This window comes from Lonchura striata, chromosome 3 (genome assembly GCF_046129695.1).
Source record: "Lonchura striata isolate bLonStr1 chromosome 3, bLonStr1.mat, whole genome shotgun sequence".
Classification (NCBI taxonomy): Eukaryota; Metazoa; Chordata; class Aves; order Passeriformes; family Estrildidae; genus Lonchura; species Lonchura striata.
Window position 1 is genome coordinate 3,829,916 of NC_134605.1, and position 12,816 is coordinate 3,842,731.

Consider the following 12,816-nt stretch of genomic DNA (forward strand, 5'->3'; position numbering starts at 1 on the left):
AGATATAAACCTTCACAACCTTTGCTTTCTTAGACTGATTAGCAGTTCTTAAGCCTATTAAAGGTGACAGGGATCTCTTAGGAAAATATATTAGGGATTTGGGATCTTGTAGGGAATTTTTTTTTTTCCCAGAGTGCCTGTGGGCAAACTCTCACTTGTCTTTTAGTCCTTACAAATATTTAGCATTGGTTGTTTCCTATGTAATTCTTCAAAGATGGAATCCCTAAGCTGAAACATCCACAGCGTGATGGGTGGAGATGGAGCATTAGGAAAGTGTTTGGGAAGGAGGGCAGACTTTTCCTCGATCCAACACTCTTTCTATGGAAAGCAATCTGCCCTTTGCCAAGACCTCAGAAAAAGCCTTGCTTGCTTGTTTCTTCCCAGCTTCCTTTTTATGGGAGAAAAAGAGTGCTCTGCAGTGATGAAAACAAGAATGGACTGCTCCCCATAGAAGTGTGAACACTCTGTCCTAATGAAAAGAGTGTAGGTGAGCAAGCTACACATCCACAGGAGTCTGGAGCAAAACTCAGTCCAGATTCTCAAACTGAATATACTCACCCAACCTCTAGCAAATTTCTGTACTTTAATTTTTGGAAGAATTTTCATCCTCAGACAGGGGTTTCTCAAGGGAAAGAATTTGTTTGCATGGATCTAAGATGAAATAGCAAATGTGTTCCTTGTGTACTGCATAATTGGGACAATCCAATGTTATGTGCACAGCACAGATCCTCTAATCAACTTGGCCACCAGGAATGAGGCTGATCCCCTTTTTCATCTAGACTCTGCCTTTATCTAAAGGAATATGCGTGGATAAAGGGGAAAACCCCAACCAAACCAAAAAGATTAAAGCATAGTTTTGTGGGGCTTGTGTGTACTTTACATTGCAAACATGTCACCACCCAGAGTATAATTTTAGCAATGGAACTGCTATCAAACATTCCTGAAAATACTGACACCTGAAGCCAGATGCAGGGCTGCCTGTTTAATTATTACTCTCAGGCAGTGCATCTGAAAGTCTGGAAAGAAGGGAAGTACTTCTTTAATTGAGGAATAAAAAACATTTATTAAAATGTAAACAGTACAATCAAGTAGAGGTTGTATTCTCTCCCAAAAAAAAAACCCAAAAAGCAGCCTCAAAAAACCAGAGCATTTTAGCATAAACTCATCTTAATCTATTTCCAACAGGGAAAACAGCAAACAATTACAGAAAAAGCATCTGCTGCAGTGTATAATGTTTCAGCAATGCCACAGCCACCTTCAAGAAAAGCATTGAAAATTTCACATAAACTCATGATTCCTATCAGAGATACTTTCCAACTTTCTCTGCTGGCTTTAGGGAACCATATTTCTCACTTGCTGAGACTTTTCTATTAACTAGGCCAATTCTAAAATAAAGTCAACTATTATTCTTTGTACCTCCCACTTACTAGTAATTTCCATATACTTACACCATATCTTGCTTGATTTTCTAAAATAAATGTATCAAACAAAAACAAATGTAAACAAAAATAAGTATATGAAACAAAAATGTATCTATGTAAAAGATCAAGATTTAAGCCAATGAATCAAGGACTAAAATGTAAAGTTTGCCTCCAAGTTCAAAAGGGGGACTAAAACTGAGAAATGAGGCGAAGCTTTATCTGAAACCAGATTTTTATTCAGCCAACTCCAGTGCTCGTGGAAATGGCATCTGCAAGTTCTGCAACAATGGAAATGCAGTTCAAATAGAAGAGAATACAGCACCCAAACTGAACTAGATTTTACCTTCTAAAGCCTATTTCAGATTTACAATCATAAAAAAAAAAAATTAGTAAAAGGTCCTTAAAATAGGAGGGAAAAGCCTGAATATTTCTCCCCTCCTGAATATGAATTATCTAATTAGTCAAAGCTCAAATTATCTTATCTAACAATTACTATATGTTATGACTAATGTCATACTACATCATTACATGATAATGACTTTTTTTCTTTAATTTATTTCTGCTTAGCATAAAATCATCAAACAGTTTGGGTTGGAAGGGATCTTAAAGATCATCTGGTTCCAGTCCCCTTTGGGACAGGTCCCACTAGATCAAGTTGATAAAAGTTCCATCCTACCTGGCCTTCAACTGTTCAAGGCATGGAGCACCCTCATATTTCTTTAAATCATCCTTATTTTAAAAACTTTAAATTGCATAAGTAATCAAACCTACAATCATATATTGGATCGAAATGAAAAAAAAATCAGCATAGGTTATTGTTTAAGGAAAAAAACACCCCTTTGTAGTTTGTATGTTTTCTCAAATGTCTCAATTTTTAAAAGATACTGAACTTGTTTTTTCCTCCATCAAATATCATGCTCACTTGTTTCACAATGCCAGCCAAAAGCCAGTTAACTCTTGGTGATGGATTACCTTATGATTACAACAAAGCAAGAGACTTATCATAACCATTTCCTTCCAGATCCTTCAGGCCATGTAAATTTGCATGTAAATTAATAAACTAAACTGGTGGAAGCAAAACTCAAGGGAACTAAAATAATTTCCTGTTACTCCAGCAAGCTGGCTTGGCTTTTTTTATTTCTTTTGGCCGGTCTTGGACATCATGGCATCTTTCTTTCCCTCTGGATGGAAAATTTTTCCAGACCCTTATTTTCCCCTTGTTGAAAGAACAGCAGCGTGTTTAAGAGTTACTGCAGAAGTGCAATCACAGTTTCAGGGTTTGGCTCACAGGCTCTCAGGGTTATGCTAAGGGCTGCACAAGAGTATCCCACTTCCCAGCACACCAGCATCCAGTCACAGCCAAAGGCTTTGAGTCTCTGTTATTTAACATGGTATAAATATATTGGTGAGACAAAACAACTGACGAGACATCTGATATGAAATACCAATCCTGTTTGAAACACCAAGGATAGGGAAAAATGAGTAAGAATAAGTGACATCAAAGGTGTGTCTTACCATAAATTCCGGTTGAAATACAGGGAAAGGCCTGTAAAACACATGAAAGGAAAAGAAAAGATCAGTGGGATTTCTGTTTACCATACTTTTTATCAAAACCAAGAGTGTTTTTAAATGCCTGTTTTTCAACACCCAGAGATAATATGTTACAGCATTCATGGTTACAGCAGTCAAATCACAGGCATTCTCGTGCCATTATATGAAACATATTCCATATGTTTTCCTTGCTGCCACATTAATAAAAATAAAACTGCATTCTTTTTCACATCTTGAGCTGCAAGCAACATTTGAATACAGACTCATTCTTAAAACTGCCTTTTGAGTTAAAATTTAATGCTATGAGCTAAAAATGAACACCATAAGCTACTACAGTAGCAACACACAAAGTCATATCATCTGGGTAGAGTTAGACAATGTTTCTTCATCAGTAAAATAAGCTTGGCCAGCTTAGACTATGTTATGCCTCTTTGCCATGCCCTCATTCACTATAATCTCATTTTTAGGTTCAGTTCTTTTGGATGTGGTTTCTGGTGTGACCCAACACAGTTGTACTGCTACAAGCCAAAGGTTTGCAAACTGGTGCAGGGGGAGGAACTGGAAGATGCTGGTGAAAAGAAATAATACATTTTTGGGGCAGCTTGGACACCAAAGAATATACATCATGCAACAAGAAATATTACAGACACTGTGCCAGGAAGAACAATAATTTGCATTCCTGCTAGCTGTATGTGTTGTCTTGAGATTTGCATTTCTATGAGTCAGAGTCAGTTTTCCACCAGGAAAAAACAAAGTTGACGTTTCACGAGAGAGGCAATTTTCTTCATGTTCAGCTGATACATGATATCTCCTTTGCCTCCCACCTCTGGACTGACAGCAGACACAGCTCAAAGGTATGAGAGCACCTGGGACCAAAGTCTCAAATATCCACCCTGAGGCTCCCTCCAGATCCCCCAACAATGAGTCATCATACAAAAGAAATAGATTCTTCTTTACTTAATCACACAGGAAAACATTATTCAAAGCAAATGCTTGCTTTACATTTAACCAGGGAATTAATTAGGGAATGGTGATTAAGAAAGGAGAGGTCTAATGGAAAGAATACATCCTCCCCTCGCCTCCCCTCTGAAAATACTTAACTAAAATAAAGTGAAGGAGAATTATAGTCTCATTCCTTCTCATAGCCACTACAACTTACATCCTGGAAAGTACTTAGCTTTGTAGTTTGTACCCAATAAATCACAAGAATCAGCTCTTTAAAGAAATGAAGAATAGAGTAGAAAATAGAAAAAACAACCACCACATGGTTATAGAGCTCAGGCTGAAGTGGCAACAGATACTTCAACAATCAGAGAAGCATTTTGTTCAGTTTAGGAAAAGATCTTAAAATTCAGCACTGTTGCAGTTTCCACATGTTAAGAGATAATTGCTCCAAACAAGTGCTTTGTTTTCTATTCTTTGCAGATTTTCAATAACAGCATGAGACTTAGACACTCATTTGCCTCAGAACAGGAGTAACAGAGTATTTGTGATTCTTTCTCTTACTGGCCCCACAACCAGGTAAGGGGAAATAGTCCTGCAGCACCTCCAAAACTCCATCAATCCCGTGGCTCCTTGGGCAACACCCCACACGGTGTCTATGGGACACAGCTTCACTACTGACTTGAGATCCCCAGTGTGTGACAAAGCCACCCACCTCGGGGACCTCGGGCTGGATGGCTCTGCAGCCTCTGGCAGCAAACAGCAGCAGCTCCCAAAGGGCATCTGGCTGACACGGCTCTGAGCAAGATCACACACCCTTAAGGGTCTAAAAGACCTCTGAGATCACCAAATCCAACCCTTACATGAACCTACTTAAAGCCATGAAAGGGACCTTGAAGGGGTCTGCAAGACTGGCTGCTGCACTGTGGGACCGGCTCAGCACACCCTGCCAACATCTGGCACCACAGCTGTGTACTGGGGTGCTAGACCCAAGCACCTGAGGGCTCCAGGGAACAAGTTTCCTTCTCATCTTTGCTCAGAGAGAGAAGATGAGAACTGCATTTTCAGCAGTTCAAACTTGTTCATCTCCATTCACAGAATAACGTGCTCTGAGGCTGCTCAGCAAGCTCTGGCTGGAAATTTGTGTGTTCTCTGTGTTTCTGAGCACTTTAAAAATTATTGTGTAGGCACAATCATTACCTCGCTTTCAGATTCTGTCATGCAGCTGAAACAGATCTGGAATGGAGGTACAAGACTATAAAATCCCATCAAGTTCCTTTGGAATATGGGTTTGTGCCATAACTCAGATGAGCTCTGCCCTCTCCCTCATTCAGAGATGATCACAGCACATAACCAGCAGATGTAATTCCGTAAAATGTGACAGTGCTTTTATTCATTCAAGAAAGACCCATGCCTGAGATCACATATCAACCGTGTTTCCTCTTAGCTCCTAGGGAGACAATTTAGTCTAGATGCCAGGTTGAAATTACTGGCAGAGCACTAATAGGGAATTCACAGCATGGATGTCAACATACTGCAATATTTGGCTTATGGACAAAAGATGTTAAGGTTTCTAACCTTTTCTGTGACTAATTAATAACAACTTAATTATGTATCTGATTTCAATTTTAAAAATCCTTTTCACAGTAGGTAACATTCATTCCTATTTCCACAATAATAATGTTTCTCATCTTAATTTGTTGCTGGTATCCAGTATTTATTTATGAACTTTTAATTTCTTTTCTACCAAAATAGCATATTTGCTTTATTTGGGGACTAATAAGAAATGCTACCCTGATAGCATTCAAAACACACAGCTCTGAAATTAAACATAAGTAATATAGGCAGGAGCTTCCTACTAGTACTGTGCTTTAGCAATCATCTAGAGAAAGAAGCCAAATTAAATCAGGTTTGTGAATACTGTAAGACTGAAATGGATTTAATTCCTGTAGGAGAGAATGTGGGCACTCAGCCTCTGGTTCTTTTTAATCCAATGTGTCTTTACCAAGGCTACAGCAGCAGTACTAATTAGGATGAAATGTAATGCAGCTTTATGAGGAACATTTACAACAGTCACCAGGTGGAAGCCAAGTTGGACTCTAAAACATTTCAGTAAGAAGCACCTGGGTATTTAAATACTTAAAGGCTTATCTACATCAAGGGGCTCTAGTTCACACTGAGCTGCAATGTATTAATGGTTGTACATTAGATGAATACAATTACTAAGCCTCCATGACCAGATGCCTCCTACTGCAGCCACAGCTCCTAATTGCTTACACAGAGCAAGGACTTTCTTCAAATTAAGTGTTCAGCATCCTGAACTGGTCTCCAAGTGACATTTCTGCCACTATAATGCCATATGCAAGGTAAGCACTTTTATTCCAGCACATAGCACAGCATACAAAAATAATATCAAACACAAACCCTTCTCTGATTTCACTGCATCATCTTACAAAGAGGATTAATTTTCCTGTTTGAGAGCCATTCCTTCATGCACCTTGCATTACTGATATTAATGTTCATCAGCCTAAAAAGTCTAAAAAGCTTGTGCACCTTAGATGCTTTCCAAAATAACATGCTCTATGAAAACACTGAACTTCAAAAAACACAATGAAACTATAAACTTCAGGGACTATTTTATGTCTTTTGCTGCACAAACTATTCACAAGGTACCTAAACACATATTTAAGATCAGTAACATCAAACACTCAAGTCAAGTTTTGCTGCTGTTACTAGATCAAACTTATAAACTGAATGATTTTATAAACCACCAACTATAAACACTATCTTTTTTCCTTTTAAATATCCTTCTACTACTATCTGAAAGAAAAATAAACTAAAATCTTTTGTTATTTTCCAGCCTCTCTCCTGAAGTAATTTCTCTTTTGGTCATAATTCTGAACCATAATTTAACAAACAACAGATTTTGGAAAAACTATCATTCAAAGAAAATTTTCTATTCATAAATAGAGAATTCCAACACAATTCCCTATCCTGAAGGTGAGGAAAAAAAAAAAGAATAATTGAAAATGACAATACTTAAGCTCTGTTTTCATTACAGACAATACTAGCATGTTTGTTGTCTTTAAATAACAAAAAAAGCAATTATCACCTCAAAAATAAGCAATGTTCTGAATGCAGCATGACACATGCAAGCCTGTTTGCTGTGTGATAATATTCTTACTGTTAAATTATGTGTCTTAGTTTACACAATTAATGACTTTTTTTTTTTAACTGAAGTAATCAAAAAATTTCAACCAAATGACATTAATTCAACAATGGATGGGGTGAAAAAATATTGAGGAATGTCTACTAGGAATTACAAATTCTTTTAGCATCTGTGTATTCTAATTTACATGAATTTAAGATAGTCTTTTGAAGACATTGAAACCAGATGCTACAATGACCTACACAAGACAGTAGAGCATTGTAGTATGGAATTAAATTAAGATGGTTTACTACTTGAGAAATCTTACTAATATTTTTTTAAATTTTCAAATTCAGAATCTTTCAATAATTAAAAGTAATAGCTCAATTAACTGCCAGGATAAAGATCTGGACTGAAGTTAAGTCAAAGAATCTGATTTCTCCATATACAAACTCGGTTGTGGGGTGAAGTTTGCCTGTTTTTTCCTCTAAACTATTTGAATATTTGTAGTTAAAGTGAAAAACTTATGTGGGAACAACAAATTAACAGTTTGGCATATATTTGAAAAGCCATCATGCATTTATATTTAGAAACACTGAGCCATGAAACCTGGCTGCTCAAAGCAGGGCCATTTAAAGCTGATCACCCAGGCTGGAATATCTCCTAAGATGGAGACCCTACAACGTCTGTGACAACCTCTTCTGCTGTTTGACCAACAGAGAGTGAAGTCAATTCTTGTGTTTAAACACCTCCCAGCTCTCTGCAGACTCCCCAGGGTGCTTTGTTCCCCATCATCTGAGTCACTAATAATGAATTTTAATACCACTGGCCCCACAGTCAGCCCCTAGGGTAGATGACAAGTGACCAGTTCCAGCTGGACCTTGTGCCACTGATCACCACCCTGTAAATCCCAGCAGCTCAGCTAATTTTTAGTTCACCTTTTACACAGTAAAAAAAAAAAAAAAAAAAAAAAAAAAGACAGAAATAATTGGGTTTATAAGACAGCACTTGCCTAGGATGCTTAGAAGCCATTGCAGTTGAAATACCAATTAAAGCAGCAAAAATGCAGATGATAATGAAAGAATAAAATATCAAATGCAAATTTAGAACAGATTTATTTATTTTTTTCTTTCTATACCATCCTGTGCCAAAGCAGGCTTGAAATGAATGACAAACTGATTTTGAACCACATCTGTGATGTGCTTTCAGCCCCAGCAGAGAACAGTTATGAGCTTCCTTCATGCTGAAGAGCAAGAAATTAAAAGTCATTCTTCCTTTTTCAAGAGTAGAAAGTAACATTCAACCACATGCCACACATTACATCAGCCTCATGGTGCTACAGAGCACAGAGCAGTTTCTAGGTTTGCCTCTAGAGTCCCTGAACTCTCAGTGTCTAATTACTTTGAGAAGAGCTTGAAGATGCCAATTCCTTTACAAGAACAATGCAGAACAGCCCTTATCACTTTTTTTTTTTTTTTAATGAAGGTTATGGATTATTTTCTGAAGCCTAATAATACTGTTTAACCACATTAACTTAAAAACACCTATTGTTTTTAGGGATTCCATTCCTTCAGCCCCACTACTAACAAGATCCTGTAGTATCCACAGAACTCATCTTATGTGTGTATTGCTAAGAGGAAAGCTGGGATCTCTGCTTGCCCATTTCCAGGCTGGACTTCTGGCCTGAAGTTTTAAGTTTTAATAAAGAGGGTAATTTGACCTGTCTTAGCAGGTCTAATGAATGGCTCTCATGGGGAACTGTTGACTAGAGAGTGAAGCTAGATACCCAAGATAAATTTAGGTGAAACAGATCTTTCCCTCAGAACAGGAAATCGTATATACTCGCTAGAAAGATGCAGGAACTCTCTCTCATCTGAGTCCTCACCACAGGAATATTATTCCATTGATTCAATTTAAAATTACTTTTAATGAAAAATGTTGAGCCATATTTCTCCAGCTTCATGAGACAAGCAGGGCCAGCAAATCCCCTGTTTCTCCAAAGAGTTAATTAAGAATTACACATAACCCTCAGTTTTGTGCATTGGTTTAATGTCCAGGAGCACAGCTGTGAGGATCAGATGTGCAGGCTCCAGGTAGGGAGATTTCCATCCCAAGAAATGCCAATGCTGAGATGTACATGGTGCTCAGAAGGCACAGGCATTGCAAACCTGGCCCAAGCCCACCCAGGTTTATAGGAGAGGACACACCTAATGCCACATCAGCATTTCCAGCATCCACATCATTACCTGCTAGCAACTTCTTAATGAGCTCAATTTTGGTGTCTAGGTCCCTCATTCAAATCAATTTGTGCCACATCTACAGATCAATAGTAGCTTTACATTTATAATATTGTCAAATGAAAAGAAAAAGGAATAAGAAACCACAAGACTATATATTGATATAAAAGCTTTAGAAAGGAGATACTCAGCAATAAAAGTGTTTACTGATGACAGTGACAATTACCTCATCCTTAAGCCTACGTTAGCCTGTTCTTACTGCTTCATCTAAACCAACATACTCAAGGAAATACCACTGCACCTTTACTGTGGTTTCATTTAGATCTGAGCCAACCTTACAAGAAAAAGTTATTAAATCATATTAACATAGTAGTGAGATCATACTCTGACAAACAAGAATAATGAGGTAAATTAAGGGGAGATGGGTATTGAGGCTTTGCTCTAAATGTCCTTAATTTTGAAGGTTTGAGACATACTGGCTTCTGAACCTCACTGCAATTTTAGTTTTTTACTATTTGTGACATTTATACCTTCCATTTATATAAAGTAATATGTAATTTTAATGCAGGTCTAATAGTTTCAACTGCCATTGACACAGATTGTAAAATGAAAAAGGGAGAATACCTTGTTGAGTGAGATGCTATTTTATATCATTCCTGCCACCCCAACCACTGCAATACAGTGGGTTAATGCCATATTTGGATTCCAGTCTTGTCAACACATCAAAGATCCTCCCAGGTGAAGAGGAGCAGGGCTATGCAATTGATCTCCCCTAACCTGTAACGCCTGTGTCACTCTGGTCCAGGGTGAGCGACAGCAATGCATGTTTCTTTTTGAGAGAGGTAAGAGAGATGCCTTGAAGAAGTACATGATGATGATGAAAGGTATGAGAAAGGCACAGACCTTGGAAAATGTCAAGGGAGATCACAGTCAAAACTGCCTTCTTTATCTGGAATAAATAACAGCAGTTGTGGATTATGCGACTGTAATTCTGTGGAGGAGGTCTGGTGACATAAATCACAGTAAAGACAACTTGAGACTCTTTAAAGACCAAGGAGGTTATTCATATTTTTAGCTTACATTCTCCTGTCCCCAGGCACAATCCCTACAGGTATTTCTATGGCTGTTGGGAGAGCCCTCAGTGCACTGTTTTTACCCTCCCTATTTATTACCTGCTGTCACCCCCACACTATAGTTTTTTCCTTCCCATCCTTCTGCGCGCTCCTCCCCGATCACGGATTGCCGCCATCCGCCCTGCTCCAAATTCACTGCTTCCATTATCACTTCCCTTGCAGCTGGGGCACATCTGCTCTCAGATTCACTTTACCATTTTTCCTGGGGCTTTGCCTTGCTCTCAGCATCGCTGGAATGCCTGTGCAAGGAAAGCAGCAGCTACAGGAATCTCGTCACCATCTGCGGCTTGATTCAGAGCCACTGCAGGCAGCAAGAAACCCTCAGCTTCAACTGCAATCCAAATCCTATTACCACTGGTTTTTCTCTTTCCAGCTGCTGTGGAATGACACTAATAAACAAGTTAAACTGCACCAATATTACCAAAAACAGGTCAGCAACTCTGGATACCCATTTCTGGCACACTGGGTTTGGTTCAGAAATCAGAAGACAACACTCACTGCTTGAAAGAAGGTTCTGGAAAAATCAGTGGCAATGTCTTCAACAGGACACTCAGAAAATGAGGAGTCCTGAAGAGAGGCCAATCCAGGTTTGCAGGTTCTGGCACATTTCCTCATTCTGAGTAACCCCAACAGTGTTTCTTACCAAGTTGAATGAATCTGCACAACACTTTCCTTGGCATCAGTAAATGTGTCAAGATTTGTCGCAATAAAACTTCAATGTCAATGCAAAAAAGGCCGTCACACATATGGGAAAAGTAGAAAGAAAAAACCCCAAAATCTGAAAAAATATGTCTATTTTCTCTAAATTCCTTCAGCTTTCATTCCCTTATAGACATATACCTCCTCTTGAGAAGTGTTGCTGCAAAAAATACAAGGTTAACAATTTAAAATGGAACTCTGACTTTAATTTTCTATGTCCTACTGTTTAATATATAGATCTAGACAATTTTTTAATTGAATTTAAGTAACATAATGACTTGTCAAATTCTTCCTGCTTTCAAATATTCTGTAAGGAAATAACTGGTATGTATATTTTTAAATGGCAAAAACAGCAGAAGTGAATTACAAGCATAAAGATATTTCTCTCTTTTTAAATACACATTTCTCAAATGAAGAAAACTGCACAGAGCAATCAAAATGAAGCACAAAAATATAGCTATCACTTTGATTTCCCTTTATTTTCTGGTTGAGTTACCCCTAGATGCCTTTTTCATTAAAAAGAAAAAAATAAAAAAGCATATTAGAATCTTTGTGCTGTTGCTTTCCTTTTTTTCTTTTTAAGGAAAGACAGACATGAAAAGGTCTAAACCAGGGACACATTATTCAAGAAACATTATAAGGAATAACCACTTGCATTACTCATATTTATTATTCATGCAAACTATTTATCAAGAGAGACAAAAGCAGATTTTATATATATATATATATATATATATATATCTACTGTTATGTGTATGTCAAAAGATATCAGCTCTGGAGAACAAGTTTAGCACACAGAAATGGGGAAAAACCAATAAAAAACCAGCCAATACCAAAAAGCCCAAAGCAGGCAGGAAAATGAAGGAAATTAAGAACTTTTGCCTGAGGATAGTAAAAGTTTAGCATGGTTAAATGGCTTTACAGTTTCTTGTTTTCAAATACCTTGAAGAGAATTAAGAATTAAAAGAAAGATTCTGTGCCATGGTAAGGACTGTATAAAAGCAAAGGGGGAAACGTTGGTAGACTACTAAAGCCCCAGTTCTTTTTGCTGTCTTTTCTCCAAACAGCCATTGATTTCAGGGTGTGTTCTTCACATGTAGTGACTCCACAAAGGGCCTCTAAATGCTTCTTTTCAGACTGCTTTGAAGGCATTAAAATGCATAAATTTCCATTTGTGCTCATGGGATTTGTATGGCCAACACTACTTGCTACTCTTCCAGAGTCTGCTCCCCTGGTTCTTCTACTTTCAAGGTCTACTCCAGCAGAATGCTTCTGTCTTGCATTCAAATACAGTTATGAAATTCATAACTAAACAGTACTTTAAACCATATTGTTTAATCTATGACTTTTCCTCTGACAAGTGTGAAAACGTGTGCAATATGACAGAAGGTTTGCTATAGTAATTGCATGTTGTGATTGAATGAGAGAGTAACAACCACGGAAATAACTGTCTTGCTGAAATAACTGCAGAAGGTAAGTTGCTCCTGTACAGTTTTAACTCATGCACCATCTGTTTCCACAGTCCTTTAAATGTTCCTTCAGCTAGTTAAGGGATTTGATTGTTGTTCCTATAGGCATTGCCACATTTTCTCTGACCTTTTGCTCATTGTACCTTGGAAAGTGTACAAACCTCTCCATCCTTTTCTGTCCTTCTTCCCCTCAAACCCTACTCACTGGGACTCATT

General features: G+C 37.9%; 1 protein-coding gene across 6 annotated transcripts in view; it reads right to left on the minus strand.

The window, feature by feature from the left end:
• MACROD2 (mono-ADP ribosylhydrolase 2) overlaps positions 1-12,816 on the minus strand; it is an 855,789-nt gene that overhangs the window by 276,173 nt on the left and 566,800 nt on the right. For all 6 annotated transcript variants that reach the window (XM_021527840.3, XM_077781852.1, XM_021527839.3 and 3 more), the window contains one exon: positions 2,937-2,967. In XM_021527840.3, the coding sequence (XP_021383515.1) occupies positions 2,937-2,967 (31 nt within the window). The remainder of the gene's footprint in view (positions 1-2,936; positions 2,968-12,816) is intronic.